The 17,487-nt window shown below is 46.7% G+C and overlaps 1 protein-coding gene across 1 annotated transcript in view; it reads right to left on the bottom strand.

Moving 5' to 3' along the window:
• Positions 1–17,487, bottom strand: part of LHX6 (LIM homeobox 6) — a 37,645-nt gene that overhangs the window by 1,866 nt on the left and 18,292 nt on the right. The window contains 4 exon segments of the mRNA XM_033138058.1: positions 1,362–1,465; positions 3,414–3,588; positions 4,981–5,076; positions 5,180–5,280. Of these exon segments, the coding sequence (XP_032993949.1) occupies positions 1,362–1,465; positions 3,414–3,588; positions 4,981–5,076; positions 5,180–5,280 (476 nt within the window).

The raw sequence follows: 17,487 nt of genomic DNA, 5'->3' as shown, positions 1-17,487 counted from the left end.
GCCTTTTTTGTTTTTCCCCGAAAAATTGAAAAAAATAATAATTATGGAATGTTTTATTTTAACATGATGAATAAAATATTTTAAGATAAGGGGTTCAAATATTTTATAAATCATTTCTAAAAAAATATGTATGGTATCAGATTATTCTAATTTCTGTGAGGACAAGTAAGTCCTAGGTTACAAACTGAACCCTCCAATGCAAGAACAAGATACATTTCTTCCTTTAGGAGGTGCTGTTATCACCAGAAAAGAAAAAGGTTTCAGTTTTGTTTTTGCATGCGTGTGGGTATGCATTGGTTCTCAAAGCACTGGAAGAAAATATAGAGCAACAAAAAGGGCCTGAAAGTATATACTTAATTACAGCTCAGAAAATGATTCTGATTAAATTTCATGCCCATTCATTCACTTCCTTCTTCAGTTCTTTTTATGAGAATGTTTTTTTTTAATACTGTGGAAAGGAAATATGAGTAATTGTTACTTCTGGATTTTTTAAAATTGTTTTGTGGAGTTTTTTTTGTTCCACATAAACTAGTAAACAGTTCAGGAGATTGTTGCTCCGTTTGTTACAAATACAAATAAATATTATTTTAAAAGTCAATTCTGTTTGTAATCATTGTTTGGATACACTATATTTTTAATATGCTAGTTGTGATAATTTTATGCCCATTAAAATTGTCCATAGTTATATTTTATGTTTCTAAAGGAACAGAATGACTTTCAATCTGGAAAAGAAAAAATAAGTGCTAATGTAGCATTTTTTTCAATTTTTCCGAAAAAAACTGGGGCTTCAAAATTTCCAGAAAATTTACATCTCTAGATCTGCCACATTGCAGGAGGCACCAGCTGTTTGCCTCCACTTCTGCTCAGCTTGTGAATCTGAAAATAAAGCAAGAGTTGCAAATATTCCATAAGTCTTAGAATATTTGGTGTTGTCTCTTGGAGCTTTTCGCCCCTTGGCAAGCTCAGAACAAACCAAGTCAGGCCATTGTTCCACCAAGCCCAATTGACAACCGCTGTCCCAAGGTTTCAGCTAATAAGGTCTTTCCCAGTCCTGCTACCCAATATCTTAGAGATTGAACCAGTGACCTTCTGCGTACAAAGCATCATCCACAGCACCAAGCTATGGATTCGTCCCCATGCACACAAAGAAATCGTACCAGTGGTCAGGGATGATGGGAATTGTAGTCCCAAAACAGCTGGAGGGCCGAGTTTGGCCGTCACTGCTCTAGCTAGAGTTGGGTGGCTCTTTTGCATCGGATTCAGGTTTTGTGGGAATAGCGTTGCGGAACTGTGGAGGTGGGGTAGTGGGATGGGAGCTGTGGAAGCAGCGCTGGTTATTGCAGAAGTGAGACCACCTTTACCTTCTCCCCCCTACTCGATAGGGGTCCTTCCATGTCAGCTTTGAGATGCACAGGAGGGGCAGCATAAGGGAGGCGGCAATGCATCTGTCCACACTGGACCTGACCTGTGAATGAGAAGGCAGCTTCGAGCCTTATTCTTTTGTGGTCAAACAAAAAGCATTGCTGGTGTGCTTTTGAGAATTCCATGCCCCTTGGCTTCACAAGTGGAGGGCAAGGAGAGGAAGCCACAGGGCACGAGAAACACCAGTTGCAAAAATAATTGGTTTTAAGGAGAGAAAGCAAGACGCTGTGAAGTATTCTGTTCTCGGAAGGTTGGTATCCCAATTCTCCCAAAATATTTATCTCAATGTACAGGGTGAGTCTTCTAAAAGAGGCCCCGTGGAACATGTGTACTCTGTATCCACAGGGCCTCTTTTAAAGGACTCTCCAAGTGATCTTTCCCACCCACCACCCACCCACCTCAGTACCTCATTCTGCAGCATGTTCTGGTAACTGGTACTCCAGTCCCAGCTCTTGCTATCTCCCCACCCCATTGTGCACATGTGCAGTGCCCAAAAGAGACAGTGGTGGCTCCGCTGCAGCTGCCACATGTGAGAGGTCATGAAAGGCAGGAGACAGCACCTTGGGGTTGCACCTTGGCTTAGTTGTGAGAGATTGGAGCAGGATCTCAGATCCCTGTGAGGAACAATGCAAGCCTTATGGAAACCCAAGAAGCAAACGCGAGGGGGGGGGATTCATCCTCAGCAAAGGCACTTCCATCCTTTTGACAGGGTCGGTTTGTTTGTTTCATGGAGAGATTCTTGGTCACTCAACACCTTGGATCACAATAACCCTCTGTACACTTCTTCACAACTTCATCCCAGTTTATTCAGTGGGGCTCCTTACCTAGTCTAGGGGTGGGTAATCTTTTTCTCTCTCAAGATCCACACTCTCTTTGGAGTGAGCTCAGCAGTTTGAGGAGACCCTCTTTGCCAAGAGATGTGACCCACGAGTGAGAGCCAAGAGGCTCAGAGTTCTTGAAGTGCAACGTGTGTCGGAAGAAGGAGCTACAGTACTGGTACCACCACGTAAGAACCTAAGAAGAGCCCCGATGGATCAGGCCAAAGGGGGCCCCTCTAGTCCAGCCTCCTGTTCTCACAGTGGCCACCCAGATGCCTGTGGGAAGTCTGCAAGCAGGGCCCGAGCACAAGAACACTTCCTCCCCTCCTGTGGAGGCCGAGTCAAGCCCCTTTGACAGTCCTCTCCTCCGCCATGAACCTGCCTGAATCCAAGTTAGTGGCCATCACTGCCTCCTGTGGGAGGAAGTTCCGCAGTTGGACTACGCGCGGCTGTGCAAAGGAGTCCTTTCTTTTGTCCATCCTGAATCTTCCAGCAGCTTAGAGGTATTTTATGTATTAAGTAGTATAGATATATGGGCTAAAATAAATAAACCTGTTGGGGGCTGTGGACCATAGGCTGGCACTGGTGAGGACCTAGGGCAGGCATAGGCAATCTCCGGCCCTCCAGATGTTTGGGACTACAATTCCCATCATCCCTGACCACCGGTCCTGTTAGCGAAGGATGATGGGAATTGTAGTCCCAAACATCTGGAGGGCCGGAGATTGCCTATGCCTGACCTAGGGTCACTGGTGGCTGGGGTCAGAGGCAGAAGGGGCAGCTCTTCTCTCTCTCTCTCTCTCTCTCTTTCTCTTTCTTCCCCTCCCTCCCTCCCTCCCTCCTTTTTTCTGTACTTGCCACCCATATGAAATGAATCTGAGCGCCCTATGAAATAATGCCAAGGCTAACAGGGGCTGGAGGTTGCCCACCCCTAGCACATGTGTTTAGGATTGCAGCCCTAATATTTAAGGTGTGTCACCTGCACTACCTTGCAGCATAGGTCAGTACTGATACCCCCATCGTGCAAACTGGAGGACTGAGGCTAAGAGAGAAAGAGAGAGAGAGAGAGAGAAGTTTGTCTGGCTATTCTTGCAGGGATGAGACTTGAACCTGGTGCATGCTACGTCAGCTTTCTCAGCCGCTACGCTGTTGTTAAGCGTGGCTGTCAACACTTACTTTCTATGTAGCTGTGGAGCGTCACCATCCTGGCCCGCTCAGGACTGCTGAAGGGGGAATAGTGGATGTCGTCAGGCAACACCGAAGGGATGCGGGACTGGGAGCCTCCAGATGGGGGCACCGTGTGTTGGGGCGTGTGCTTTTTATGGCGCGCTCTGCAGTTCTGAAACCAAACCTGGAATGCAAGAGGCGTTTTGAGAGGGAGCCACAGCTGTGTTGCTTTAAAAAAAAAAATAATCTTGCTAAGTTTTACTCAAGAGCAGATCTATTGAATTCAATGAACATGGCCCATTAAGTTCACTAGGTCTGCTCTGAGTAAGACTTAGCTGAATACCACTCCTGGTGCTTCTGTTTCACCCTGGCTGAGAATACATCCGAGGAAAACAGAAGCAACATGATGTCTGCACAAAAATATATACCATTGATGGGCAAAAGAGGGGTCTTGGGGAGCAGTCAGGTTGATAGCAAAAAGGATGTCTGCAAGATGGAATCATAGAACTGTAGAGCTGGAAGGGGCCCAAAGAGTCATCTAGCCCAGCCCCCTGGAGTGTCATATGACAGCAAGGCTACCGGAGGGAATAACCCAGGCAGTCTTTCTCAGGTGTAGCTGCTTCGGAATGGATGAGCTGGGCTCGTCATCCACTGTCACCACAGCCATTGCCAGAGTCTCTTACTGCAAACCCACCTCAGGTCAATTAAACATTATTTTGTGAGTAATAAATCAGACATTTTAGCATCTCATTCCTCCTCCACCGCCCTTCGTCCTTGTTTGTTGAGTAGAGCGTCCCGTGGACACTTTACAATCTCCCCTCCCTCCCCCTTCAAGCCAATTAAGAATTTTGGGAAAGCTTGCAGTACAGCTTACCTGGAATGGCATAATTCATACTGCTGGAGAGGGCTGTGTGTTTGAATGCGCCCTTGTTGTTTAAAATACATGCACGCACCCTGCATTTGGAAAGTTAGCTCTTTAGGGGGAAAGGTCCCCCCTGCCATGCTAGAATCCTCTGCACAAACAGTTCTTGCCACAGGGAAACATTAAAATATTTCCCAGTCCTGAGAGTTTATGATTAAGAAAGGACTCCATGCTTTTCCTTAACATTTGCACTAGCTCTTCCTCAAACCTGCATTGCAGGGGGTTGGACTAGATGAGCCTTTGGGTTCCTTCCAACTCTATGATCCTATGGAACTGCTAGCTTCCCTGTACCTTTTCCTTCCACAGCCCTTTGCATGCTCTGCATGGGCCATATCCTCCACCCCACACTGCTCCTTTTGGTTCCCTTACAGCATCTCGGTTTCTGGGTAATACTCTGAGACTGTCACCTCCGTGGAATGTTCGCAAACCCCACCCCACCCAACCCACCCACACAATTCAGGGAACCAAACAAAGAAAACGGGGTCTGAGATGCCCATAGCACCTGGTTGCAAAGCTTCCGTAGGCATCCTGCGGGTTGGCATAAGAGACCAAGGAGCTCGGCTAGATGGATCTTTTGGTCTGATGCAGACGGGTGGTTTTGGTGGCCCACAGGGCAAGTCCTTTTGGCCACCAGTGCTGCGCTCAGAGCCTCACCTGTATCACTCTCCTGCTCAGCCCTGTCATGTCTGCCAGCTTTTGAAGGGTCTGTGCGTCTGGGTTGTTGTCCTGAGCGAATTGTGCTTGCATGACCTAAGAGGAGGACAATACTCAAGGGTAACCCAGGCATGTCGCCAGCATCCTCCTCTTCCTGCATCCCACTACCACTCTCGAGAGAGCCCACCCGGCTCTCTACCTGTAGCTGCTCTGCCGTGAAGGATGTCCGCGCTCTCTTGGCTGGCTTTGGCTGGCTGTCTTGCTCAGATGGGACTGCCCCTTCCAGTGTGATGCCGTTACCTGCAAGAGAACAAAGGGTGAATCTGGCGCATATTGGCTGAACGCTGGTCTTCAGCTGGTGGGTCAGGACCCACTAGTACAGGAGTTCCCAAACTTTTCTCAGGCTGCTGCCCCCCTGGTTCACAAGCTCATCCCCAGTGCCCCCCCTTCTGCACCCTAGAAAGAAACATTTTTTCAGAACAGCCGTTTGCACAATCCAAGTAAGGAGGTTAATAACACAATAAAAGTCAAAAGTGTAGTGATTAATTGCACATTTATTCAAAATCATACGGCAAAATGGATGAACTTGATCCGATGACGTCAGCTTTTCAAAGTCTGATAGTCATTTACACATCCAGTGCCCCCTGCCACCCCCTTGCCTCTTAGCATGCGCACGCGCGCGCACACACACAGGTAATCCCACCACCCACTTTGGGAACCACTTCACTAGTGGGCTGAGGCCTGATACAAAGCAGGTGGCAACAGGGGCACTACCACTGTGCAATTATACGGTGGAATGCTAAGAAATGGACCCCAAAATGCATGTTTGGGTTAAAAGTGGGTCCTGGGTCTGAAAAGCTTTAAGGTACCTGGACAAAGCTATATGTGTGTGCTTTGAGCACTTCTCTCAGCCTGAGCTTGTTCATGAGGACTAGGCCCTTGATTGGGAAACTTGTGCACCTTTACCGACTGCTACACAGCTAACTATTCTGGGCACATTTCAAAGTACTAGTGATCCGTTGTGGGTTTTCTTCTTCTTCTTCTTCTTCTTCTTCTTCTTATATTTTATTGCATTTATATTCTACCTTTTTTCCTCAAAGGAGCTTAAGGTGGTGTGCATGGCCCCTACCTTCTCATTTAATCCCCACAACAACCCTGTGAGGTAGGTTGGGCTGGTCCCCAGGGTCACGCAGTGAGCTCCATGGCTAAGTGGGGATTTGAACCCTGGTTTCTCAGGTCTTAGTGCAACACTCTTAACCACAACCCTAAATGGGTATACAGGTGAAACTCGAAAAATTAGAATATCGTGGTTCGTTTCTTTCAGTAATTCAACTTAAAAGGTGAAACTGATATATGAGATAGACTCATGACACACAAAGCGAGATACGCCAAGCCTTTGTTTGTTATAATTGTGATGATTACGGCGTCCAGCTGATGCGAACTCCACAATTTCAACTTTGGGGTTTTCATCAGCTGTGCACCATAATCATCACAATTATAACAAGCCAAGGCTTGACATATCTCGCTTTGTGTGTCTTGAGTCTATCTCATATATCAAACTCCAGTAGCTAATGAAAACAATTGCTTACATAAATGGACTTTTCCATGATATTCGAGTTTCACCTGTATGTAGATGGATCTGGAGCAGGTGATGACTGGCAAATTTGTGTGAGAATATGTGGAATATCAAACATCATGGAAGGTCAAGGCTACGATGATCAAGACCATATTTTCAATGGATAATAACAACCGGGGGGAAAAGACATTCGGTGGAAATTAATGACTCTGTGCCCGTGGCTGAGGTCTACTGTTTGAACCCTTGCAATGGACTATGGGTGGGGAGGGGGGTGGGAAGGGGAAAAGGAAAAAACTGTATGGGAAATTCAATACTTGACGGAGATTATACAATGAATGTAAACATTCTCGTACAATTAATAATAAAATAATAATAATAATACAGAGAGAGAGAGAGAGAGAGAATATATGGGTTATCTACTTACCACTTATTCTCACCCAAATTTGCCAGTCATCACCAGATCCTACCACCACCGAAAAGACCTAGGATATCAGACCATCCAGTTCCCTCCCCTCCACCACCAGCACCCCACCAGCCATTCATTTGGGCATTTCCTCCTCATATTTCCCCATCAGCAGCCACAACAGCTTTAATGAGAGAAACAGAAGTGGAGAAAGGATATCCTTGCTGCTCCGGTCTGCATGGGTGATTCTTTTCTACCCAGCATCAGTTTGTTAATGAAAGCCAGGTCCAGCTCACTGTTGGCCCGTTTCTCAATGTTCAAGACAAGATGGCGGGTTGCCGAGAAAACAGCACTCCCACATCAGCTGCTATCAAGCACAAGATCTCCTCGACTTTATGCTTTCTCCAGGATCCTAGTCACTAAGCTCCTCTTTTACATCCAACAGCTCACAATCCCTTGCAGGCTCTGTATGGTTCACCCACCTTCACCTGTCAGATTGACCTTTCACTTTCCTCACAGAAGCTGCACTGTTGAACAGCATTCCACAACTGCCCCATCCACGCACAGGATACGCAAGAATATTCTATGCCAAGGGCACCCACACACAGAGAGAAAGCCACTGCTTGAGAACCCACAGGCATAAAACGCATTGGGGGTTGTAACAACAACAACAACAAACAACAACAACATTTTTATACCACCCTTTATCCGATGATCACAGGGTGGTTTGCAATATAAAAACACAAAAACTATACCCCCCCCCGCCTCCTACATGCACACTGCTTAAAAGGCTATAGATTGTTTAATTAGCCAAAGGTCTGGGAACTAAAGATATGTAACAAAGGAGCCAGGAAAACCTTCCTGGGGAGAGCATCGCACAAACGTGGAGCCACTGCAGAAAAGGCCCCATTCTCATGTTGACACCCTCTGGACCTCTCATGGAGGAGGCACACAAAGAAGGGTCTCAGAAGATGATCGTAGGGTCTGGGTCAGTTCATATGTGGAGAAGCGGTTCTTGAGGTGTTGTGGTCCTGAGCTGTTTAAGGCTTTGTAGGTCAAAACCAGCACTTTGGATCGGGCCCAGAAACTGACTGGCAGCCAGTGCAGTCAGGACAGGGTCGGTGTCACGTGCTCAAACCTCCTTGCCCCGGTGAGCACATTTGTTCTGTGGCTCTTGCAGCCACCGACTCCAGGGTCACAATGGTTGACTCCTATGTTTAGCAGCATATCTTCTGAGTGGTGACAGCGACTCGAGTCTTACCGCAGACGGAGTCTCTAGCAACTGTGGGAACCCTTCAGCAGCTTTGGCCAGGCATTCCCTCACCCTCCGAGATATTCAGTTTGGAGGCAAGATTTGGGATGTGATTATCTTGGCCCCAGTTGAAGGAATTTTCTTCCTTTTTAACAGTTTGACTCGTCGTTGCAGGATGATTAATGGGGCTCAGCTTCGGCAACATGTGTTTATTTTCCCTTCTCCAGAAAAGCCTTGCAACACAGGCGAAATCGCTTTGTGATTCCCAGAGGAAGCGTACATGCCAAATGGAATTGCCGCTTATGCTTTTCGTGTCCCCTCCCTGGAGCAAGCAGGAAGGGACACCCCACCCACAGCTGCCACCTGGCCTCTGCCCACCATCTGCCCTCAAAGCTGACATCTCCCTCTTCTGGGAACCAGCATCCTGAGCCACAGGAAGGGCTGGGCAGGGCCGAGATGCAGGCAGCGGGAGGCACAAGTGACACCTTGAAACTGGGGCGGCTCTGCTTCAGATGTCTGCAGACGAATGCCGAAGTAGTGACTGCATCAGTTGGGACTTCAGCTGAGCCAGGCTAAAGCCCCACACAAGTTCAGCCAGCAGAGGAGCGGGGGGGGGGGGGAGAGTGTGATGCAGGCAGCACTTTATACAAATCTGTGGCGCTACAAAACTTGGAATACTTAACTTCTGGTTGCCAGAACTCAAAAAAAGACTATTGTAGAGTTGGACAAAAAAAGGGGGCAACAAAAATTATCACAAAGAGGAAAGGTAGCAACATTTGAGGCTTGTGTACCAAGTGGGGAAAGTGGACTGAGAGATGCATTTTAGATTACTAGAAACAAGTTGGATGGCCTGGCCAGTAGAATGAAATGCTGGGCGTTTTAGGAGAGAAAGCGCTTTTTCGCATAGCACACAGTTACACTATGGAACTCGCCGATGGCCACACAACTTGGATTGCAAGAAGAAGAAGAAGAAGAAGAAGAAGAAGAAGAAGAAGAAGAAGAAGAAGAAGAAGAAGAAGAAGAAGAAGAAGAAGAAGAAGAAGAAGAAGAAGAAGAAGAAGAAGAAGAAGAGTTTGGATTTGATATCCCGCTTTTCACTACCCGAAGGAGTCTCCAAGCGGCTAACATTCTCCTTTCCCTTCCTCCCCCACAACAAACACTCTGTGAGGTGAGTGAGGCTGAGAGACTTCAGAGAAATGGGACTAGCAACCCAAGGTCACCCAGCAGCTGCAGGTGGAGGAGAGGGGAAGCGAACCCGCTTCACCAGATTACCAGGCCACCGCTCTTAACACACTGAAAAGAGGATTTGACAAATTAGTGGAGAGACACAAGCCAGACACAAATGGATTAGCACCCCCACCCTCCACTGTTGCTTCCCAGCCACTAGTATTCAGAGGCAGACTGCGTCAGGAAATGGAGGCTCAATTTAGCCAGCATACCTAATAATAGCCACTGACAGATTTGGCCTCTGTGATTTCTTGAATCCCCTTTTGTAGCAAAGGGAGTTCCTTTCTAGCTCCCAGATGAAATTACCCATTAGTCCTTGAGCAGGAGTAAGAACTACAAAAGTGTCCCCGCTCTTTCTCCCCTCAGCTGTTCACACCAGCATGGCTTCCTTGGTGTCAGTTTCATTACTGTTTGTGTACATTCCAGGGGGGGGGGGAGTGTTGATGGGTGGGGGTGCCAAGGTGTTCACGCCTTGGCTAGAGATAGATTAGAAACACCTTCAGGACTCCCAATTGGTGTGAAGCTGATTTACATAATCATAGAACTATATAGTTAGAAGGGGTCCTCTAGGGCCATCTAGCTCAGGGGTCAGCATACTTTTTCAGCAGGGGGCCGGTCCACTGTCCCTCAGACCTTGTGGGGGGGCCGGACTATATTTTTTTTGGGGGGGGAGAAGAACTAATTCCTATGCCCCACAAAGAACCCAGAGATGCATTTTAAATAAAAGCACACATTCCACTCATGTAAAAACACCAGGCAGGCCCCACAAATAACCCAGAGATTAAAAAACAAAACATCATAGCCAGACACTGGAGAGACCTGTCAGGAGTAAGCACAGACCAATGGTATCAAATAGTATGGGAAACAGCCTTACTAGAAAAATTAACCAATAAGCTGAAACTGACATGGGGACAAACAGAAGAAGCAGCCTTCACCCCGGTATGGCTCCCCTTCATCACATGCACAGCCCAGCAAGACAACGACAAGAATCCACCAACAGCATGTGAATCAATATGGCTCACCTGATTCAAAAACACCCACCCACCCACCACACTCGCACACGAAAACAAAGTTCAGCACAGCCAACCACAAACGAACAACCGCACCCTGGGCCAACCCCAACCTCTCTCGCCCCCAAAGGAACACAAGCAAATAGCAAAGAGAACCTGCACAAACGACGCTGACACAAAAACCCACACATACATTAAGCAAAATGGAAATATCGCCTCCCGACCCCACCCCCACCCACCAGGGCCCCTCCACCTCTCCCCCCCCTTTCTTCCTAATGTAACCCCAATGTCTCAACAAATGAGACTGACCTATGGAAAATGTAACTTGAAAAAAGAGACATTGCGCATACCTTTGTAAGCCAAGAAAACTTTTAAAAAATATCTTTAAAAAAAAAACAAAGAACCCACAGATGCATTTTAAATAAGAGGACACATTCTACTCATGTAAAAACATGCTAATTCCTAGACTGTCCGTGGGCCGGATTTAGAAGGCGATTGGGCCAGATCCAGCCCCCGGGCCTTAGTTTGCCTACCCCTGGTCTTCTAGCTCAATCCTCTGCATGCAGGAATCACACTAAAGAATCCACGACAGACGGCCATCCAACCTTTGCTTAGAAACCTCCAGTGAAGGAGAGTCCCCCAACTTCCAAGGGAGCCTGTTCCACTCTTGAACAGCTCTAATCTGCCTACTGTTAATCAGAATCTCCTTTCTTGCTGTTTCAATCCATTGGTTCGCGTCATACCCTCCAGAGCAGCAGAAAACAAGCTTGTGCCATCTTCCATGTGGCAGCCCTTCAAATATTCGAGGCGCAACCGCATCAAATAGCAGCATCTCATAACAAAGTACAGGATAAGGTAAAGGGACCCCTGACCGTTAGGTCCAGTCATGTCCGACTCTGGGGTTACAGCGCTCATCTCGCTTTACTGGCCGAGGTTGCCGGCATCCAGCTTCCGGGTCATGTGGCCAGCATAACTAAGCCGCTTCTGGCGAACCAGAGCAGCACATGGAAACGCCGTTGACCTTCCCACCGGAGCGGTGCCTATTGATCTACTTGCACTTTGACGTGCTTTCGAACTGCTAGGTGGGCAGGAGCAACGGGAGGTCACCCCGTCATTGCGGGGATTGGAACTGCAGCGCCACCCGCGTCCCATAAAGTACAGGATACAGATGCATTTATTACAATGTCGTGTGAAGGCAAATTAAAAACCCAGATAAGTGCCCAGTAAACGGGAGTGTGAGCACAGCCCTTCTCTTTGTTTCTTGACCTGTAAGGTAAGTCACTCAGATCCCCCTTCTGCAAACAAGAGGTTGAAGGTCAAGGGAGACCCATTTGCTTGAGCAAGGCCACCCAGCCAGCTTCCCTAGCCCAGAAAGCTCCTGAACCCAGGTCCAAGTCTAAGCCGCTAACAAGCCGCTGGACCACACTAGCCCAGGACACGCCACAAATGAGCGACTTGGGCGCCCACCCCCTTCCCCAGCTCACTTCTGCATCTTGGTTTGATTTTGTTTTCATCTCCTCGCTTAAACCTTGTAAACAGAAACATGGATTATTTTCGTTTTGAGATCTCTCCCCTTCTCTGAAATCGTTTCCATCTGCAGCCCAAGATGGCCTGTTCCATACGCCTCTCCTCCCCCCCCCCCGCCCCCAGTCTCACGTTTGCTCAGAAAAGAAAAATCAGACAACTTCTTAGCACTTGGGCAAAGTTTTATCTCTTGGGAATCACACACACATTAATTTGGAGGAGGAGGAGGAGGAGGAGGAGGAGGAGGAGGGGGAGCACCCGGGCTGAATAGGACCACGTGGGACCCTCGTTTGACTGCTGTTCTCTTTCCCCCTTTGTTCAAAGGCCTGAAAATCCACTGTCTTGAAGAAGGGAAATGTGGGGGTCCTGAGAAGCCCATGGTGTGCATATTCCCAAAACTACTGGTCCCACATATAAGCAAGGGAATCTTGTATCCACCACAGAACCTCCTATAACAGTGACTTAAGAACAAACAGAACACAGGCTCTGTGTTCGTATTATCAGTATTCAAAGTTGATGGTGCAGAACTGCTTTCGTAAAACTCTTATTATAAGCTTGTTGGTTGTGGATATATTTACTGTTACCCAGCGATGGAGAAATACTGGTACGTCACACTTTCCCCTTCGTATTTGGTTTCAGAAAACCCTACCTATTTCAATTTCAGAAAAGTTGGCTCATTCAATGCGTATTTCACCAGACACCGCCAAGCCAATTGACTGTGCTGCCATGTGGTGGATGTTTTTGATGTACATTAACAAACAAACAAAATAAAAAAATAAAAATCCTTCCAGTAGATTTTTATCTCATTATACATGATATAGCTATCTTTAGCCATCTCACCCCTTGCTTTTTCCTGTAAGACCAATTGCAGTCGTTAACAGTTGTCAACAGGTTTTCCACACCCATCAGCCAATCTCCCATTCCCACCACCCTTCTGAGTAATACCCCTCCCCACCCTCTCACTATATATAAAGGTCTGGTGACTTCTGTTTCAGTGTATCTGAAGAAGTGCGCATGCACACGAAAGCTCATACCAAGAACAAACTTAGTTGGTCTCTAAGGTGCTATTGGAAGGAATTTTATTTATTTATTTATTTATTTATTTATTTATTTATTTATTTCAACTATGGCAGACCAACACAGCTATCTACCTGTATTAAGAAACAAATTCATGACTGGCAGGTTCCCACCAAATTTGGCTTTATTTGGTACTGATTACATACCGATATCCATTATTACTAGCCCTCCCCCGCAAGAACAATAGTCTTATTTTATTGTCTTACTTTAGACTGAACCTCTTCATGTTCCACTGTCATATCCAAACACATACTGTGGACCTGTAATAGCAAATCTCCACCTGCCTCTGTGTTTTGTTGTAAAATATTTTGATTACTTAATGAAGTTCACACACACACACAAATTGGAAATGACTGCATAAACAGGTTCTGTGCAGCCACAGATTCACAGGCAGTTCTGCACAATCCATAAGCATCCCATCTCTCATGTTCTCTCTTTGTTGCGAGACAATCATCCATGGATATTGTTGTCAATCACAAGGCATTCCCAAGACTGGTGTGAGATGCTTTGTTGAAAAACATTGCTCTCTCTGACTAGATCGTGAATGTTAAAAGGAAGAGGCAAGGAGGTCAGTTGGTGGTTATTTAAAACCACCGTGATAGAAGCTTGGATGAAATGTGCACCGTGGATTAAGAAAGATGGAACCAATCCAAAAGAATGCCAGTGTGGTTAAAAAGCAGTGTCAAGAAAACTATAAAAGGCAAATGAGCTTGCTTTAGGAAGTGTAAGTCTTGTCCAAGTTGGGAGAAGCACATACTTTGGTGATACAAATGAATGTTGAGATAGTAAGGCAACTTCTGAGAAGGGGGAAAGCTAGAAAACCCATTGCATTGAGCACAAGGCTCTGGACATACACAGGTATCAGCTGTGTGTACTTCAAATACCTACAAATCTAGTGTCCAAGCACAGAATCCAGATCTAAAGAGTATATTGCTGAAAACAGTAAAAAAAAAAAAAAGTCTGCAAATCAGAGGCAGGAGAGTAGCTGGGAAGACTGTTTACGAAGATGTGAAAGGCTTACTGGAAGAGAATAAGGAATTCACAGAGGAGATGAGTGAATTTACATTTATCTTCACTGTAGAAGAGGGGCTTGCAGGCTTTGGGCTTGTCAGACTTACTTTGCATTTTTCTTTACTAGAAACTCAAGATCTAGTGGAAAAGACATATTAGTTAGAATGAAAGAACGGGATGCCTCGGAGCATACTTTAAGCCTAGCAATTTGTTTTCAGTACTGGAACTAAATTGAGTGCACAATCCATTCACACACAAAAAATCCAACCCTGGTTATGACAATTTGCTCCTTGAGGAGGATAGAGCGCACTTAGTTGTTGCTACACATTAAACAATTGGGAGCCAGAAACTCTTTGACAGCTCAGTTGGTAGAGCATGAAACTCAATCTCAGGGTTGTGGGTTCCAGCCCCATGTTGGGCAAAAAGAATATAAGGAGAGCCTGCTGGATCATCAGGGCACAGGGGCCCCATCTAGTCCAGCACCCTGTTCTCACAGTGGCCAAGCAGATGCCCCAGTGCAAAACCAGAAAGCAGGACCTGAGCACAAGAGCCACAGTCTTCCCCTCCTGTGGTTTCTAGCTTCTGGTATTGAGAAGCATTGCTGCCTCCAACTGTGGAGGCAGGACATAGTCATGGCTGGTAGCCTTTGATAGCCCTCTCCTCCTCCATTGACTTGTCCAATCCTCTTTTAAAACCATCAAGGTCGGTGGCCATCACGGCCTCCTGGGGGAGGGGGTTCCATAGTTTGTGTGCATGAAGGAGGACACTATTTTATCCTTCCTGAATCTTCAAAATCCCCACCTTCATTAGATGTCCATGAGTTCTAGAGTGGGTAAGAGGACAGGTCCTCTTCTGGTTGGGTGACTAATTAAAGAGGAGAGGAGAGAGGAGAGGAGGATGCAGTGGAGGATGGCAAGCAGTGGAGTTCCCCAAAGATCTGCAGGGAGCTCCATAAGAATATCTCCAAACTGAGTGGTGGGCAAAGAAAGGGAAAAGAGAGCTCAGTGTAAGCAAACAGCAGCTGATGCACAAACCCTAACTTCACATATCATGCACCAACAGAGTCTGAGCTGATGGTGACTGGGAACATCAGTGGTGGGGTCTCCTTCACTGGAGATTTTTAAGCAGAGGTTGGATGGACATCTGCCAGGGATTCTTGAACTGTGATTCCTGCGTTGCAGGGGGTTGGTCTAGAATGATGACCTTTAAGAGTCCCTTCAAAATCTGCAATTCTATGATTCTGTGGTAGCTTGGTGAAAATGGTGACTTGGTGAGTGGCAAGCAACAGTGAAAAGGTGACTCCCCTCTGAGGAGCCAGTCAGAAAGGGGTTGAAAATAAAATTTCAAATGCTGAAATATTGTGCTGTGGCTTATTTTGGAATGCCATGTTTTTGCTGCCTGTGTCAAAACGGTTTTGTAAAGCTATCAGAGGGCAACTAAAATGACCAAGGGGCTGGAGCAACTCTCCTATGAGGAAAGGCTACCAGGACTGGGGTATTTTAATTTAGCGGGGAATTGAAAGGAAGTGCATGAGAGAGGTGAATAAAATTATTAATAGTGTAGAAAGAAAGAAAGATATTCATTCCCCTTGACCTTTCATAGAACACAGGAAGCTCTCTTATACTGTGTCAAACAATCTAGTTCAGTATTGACTACAGGTTGGCAGTGGTTATTCAGACAGAGAACTCTCAAGCCCTATGTGGAGACGTCAGATACCACCCTAAACTCAGGGGTGTCTACTGAAATGGGTTGGCAAAAAATAATAATAATCAAAACAACCTAAATAAATCCACACAGTGGATAATTAACCTGTGGGATTTACTGACACAATATTAGATTGTGGCCATTGCCTTAGATGGCTTTGTAAGTGGGCCAGAGAAGTTCATGGAGGAGGTCTATCAATGGCTGCTAGCCACTGCAGGTAAATGTGCTCCAGGTACAGCACTGAAAGCCAGCTGGTAGGAGGGAAACAGTAGGGAGGGTTGTAGCCTTTGTGCCGCACTTCTGGGCTCCCTGAATGCACATCTGTTTGGCCACTGTTGGAAACTTGATGGCGGACCAGATGGGCTTTTGGTCTGATGCCACAAATGGCTCTTTTGGTGTTCTTTATGACAAGCATATAAAGATCAAGCTATGTTTACGCTGCGCTTTTAAAAGTGTGGCATGAATTAGTAGCAACCGTCCTACGGCAGGAGCAGCTGAGGCTCCGTGCATGCATCCAACTCAGAGCTGTTGAGAAGGATGGCTCCTCTGCAGCGTTCACCAGAGCATCTCGGGAATGCTTCCTCGGGGTTCATGTGAAGGACTTCCATTGGAAAGCCTGGCTGCGGGTCAGGGGGGGTTGCCTGCAGTTTGCCAGAGACTGATTTGACTGGTCGCAGCACAGGTGGGACTCATTGGTAGCCTCAGGGCCAGATTTAGGTCTGATGAGGCCCTCAGCTGCTGAAGGTAATGGGGCCCTTTATATGTCCAGCTGTCCTTTGTCAACAACAAATTGTCGCTGTTTTTTGCGTTGAATATGTGGTAATTTATGGACCTAATAGGTACCTAAAGCCATTTGCACATAACAAATATGTATTTTATCAAAGTAATGGTTGAACTGAAATACAATTAAGAATAAGTATATTAATAGTGAAATAATTATTAAGCTCTAACTGTGTGTAGGTTTTATTTTATTTGTTTTTTATCTCATATTTTGGAAATGTACATCCAGGTTTTTTGGGGGGGGGGCTAAGAGAGTGGGGCCCTAAGCTACAGCTTGTTTAGCTTATATGTAAATCCGGCACAGGGTAGGCTTCAGAGCCTAGGGCTTGCTGATCAGAAGGTCGGCGGTTCGAATCCCCGCGATGGGGTGAGCTCCCGCTGCTTGGTCCCAGCTCCTGCCCACCTAGCAGTTCGAAAGCACGTCAAAAGTGCAAGTAGAGAAATAGGCACCGCTCCGGTGGGAAGGAAAACGGCATTTCCGCTCACTGCTCTGGTTCGGCAGAAGTGGCTTAGTCCTGCTGGCCACATGACCCGGAAGCTGTACACCGGCTCCCACAGCCAGTAACGCGAGATGAGCACCGCAACCCCAGAGTCGTCCACAGCTGGTCCTAACGGTCAGGGGTCCCTTTACCTTTAAATCCGGCACAGGATAGGCTTCAGGCATGCAGAGGGCATGTAAGTGTGTGTGAGCTCCAGGGAGGAAGAAGACTGCTCCTTCCATCTCTGGCTCTGGAAGCAGATTAAAATCCCAGCTACAGTTGCGGCTGAAATTCTTCAACTCCAAAACAGGTTTCTGATCAATTTTACAGACTTTCCACTGTTTGCAAGGAGCAAATCCCACCGAAGCCATGCAGGTAGCTCCATACAACGGATGCTTCAAGTGGTTCCCCCAAATTCAGCTGAAAATGCATCTTATAGTGAGGCTGGAGAAGCCAGGTGAAGT

Source organism: Lacerta agilis, chromosome Z (genome assembly GCF_009819535.1).
Source record: "Lacerta agilis isolate rLacAgi1 chromosome Z, rLacAgi1.pri, whole genome shotgun sequence".
NCBI lineage: Eukaryota > Metazoa > Chordata > Lepidosauria > Squamata > Lacertidae > Lacerta > Lacerta agilis.
The sequence above is the reverse complement of the archived record's forward strand: the minus strand, read 5'-3'. Positions and strand labels throughout refer to the sequence as shown.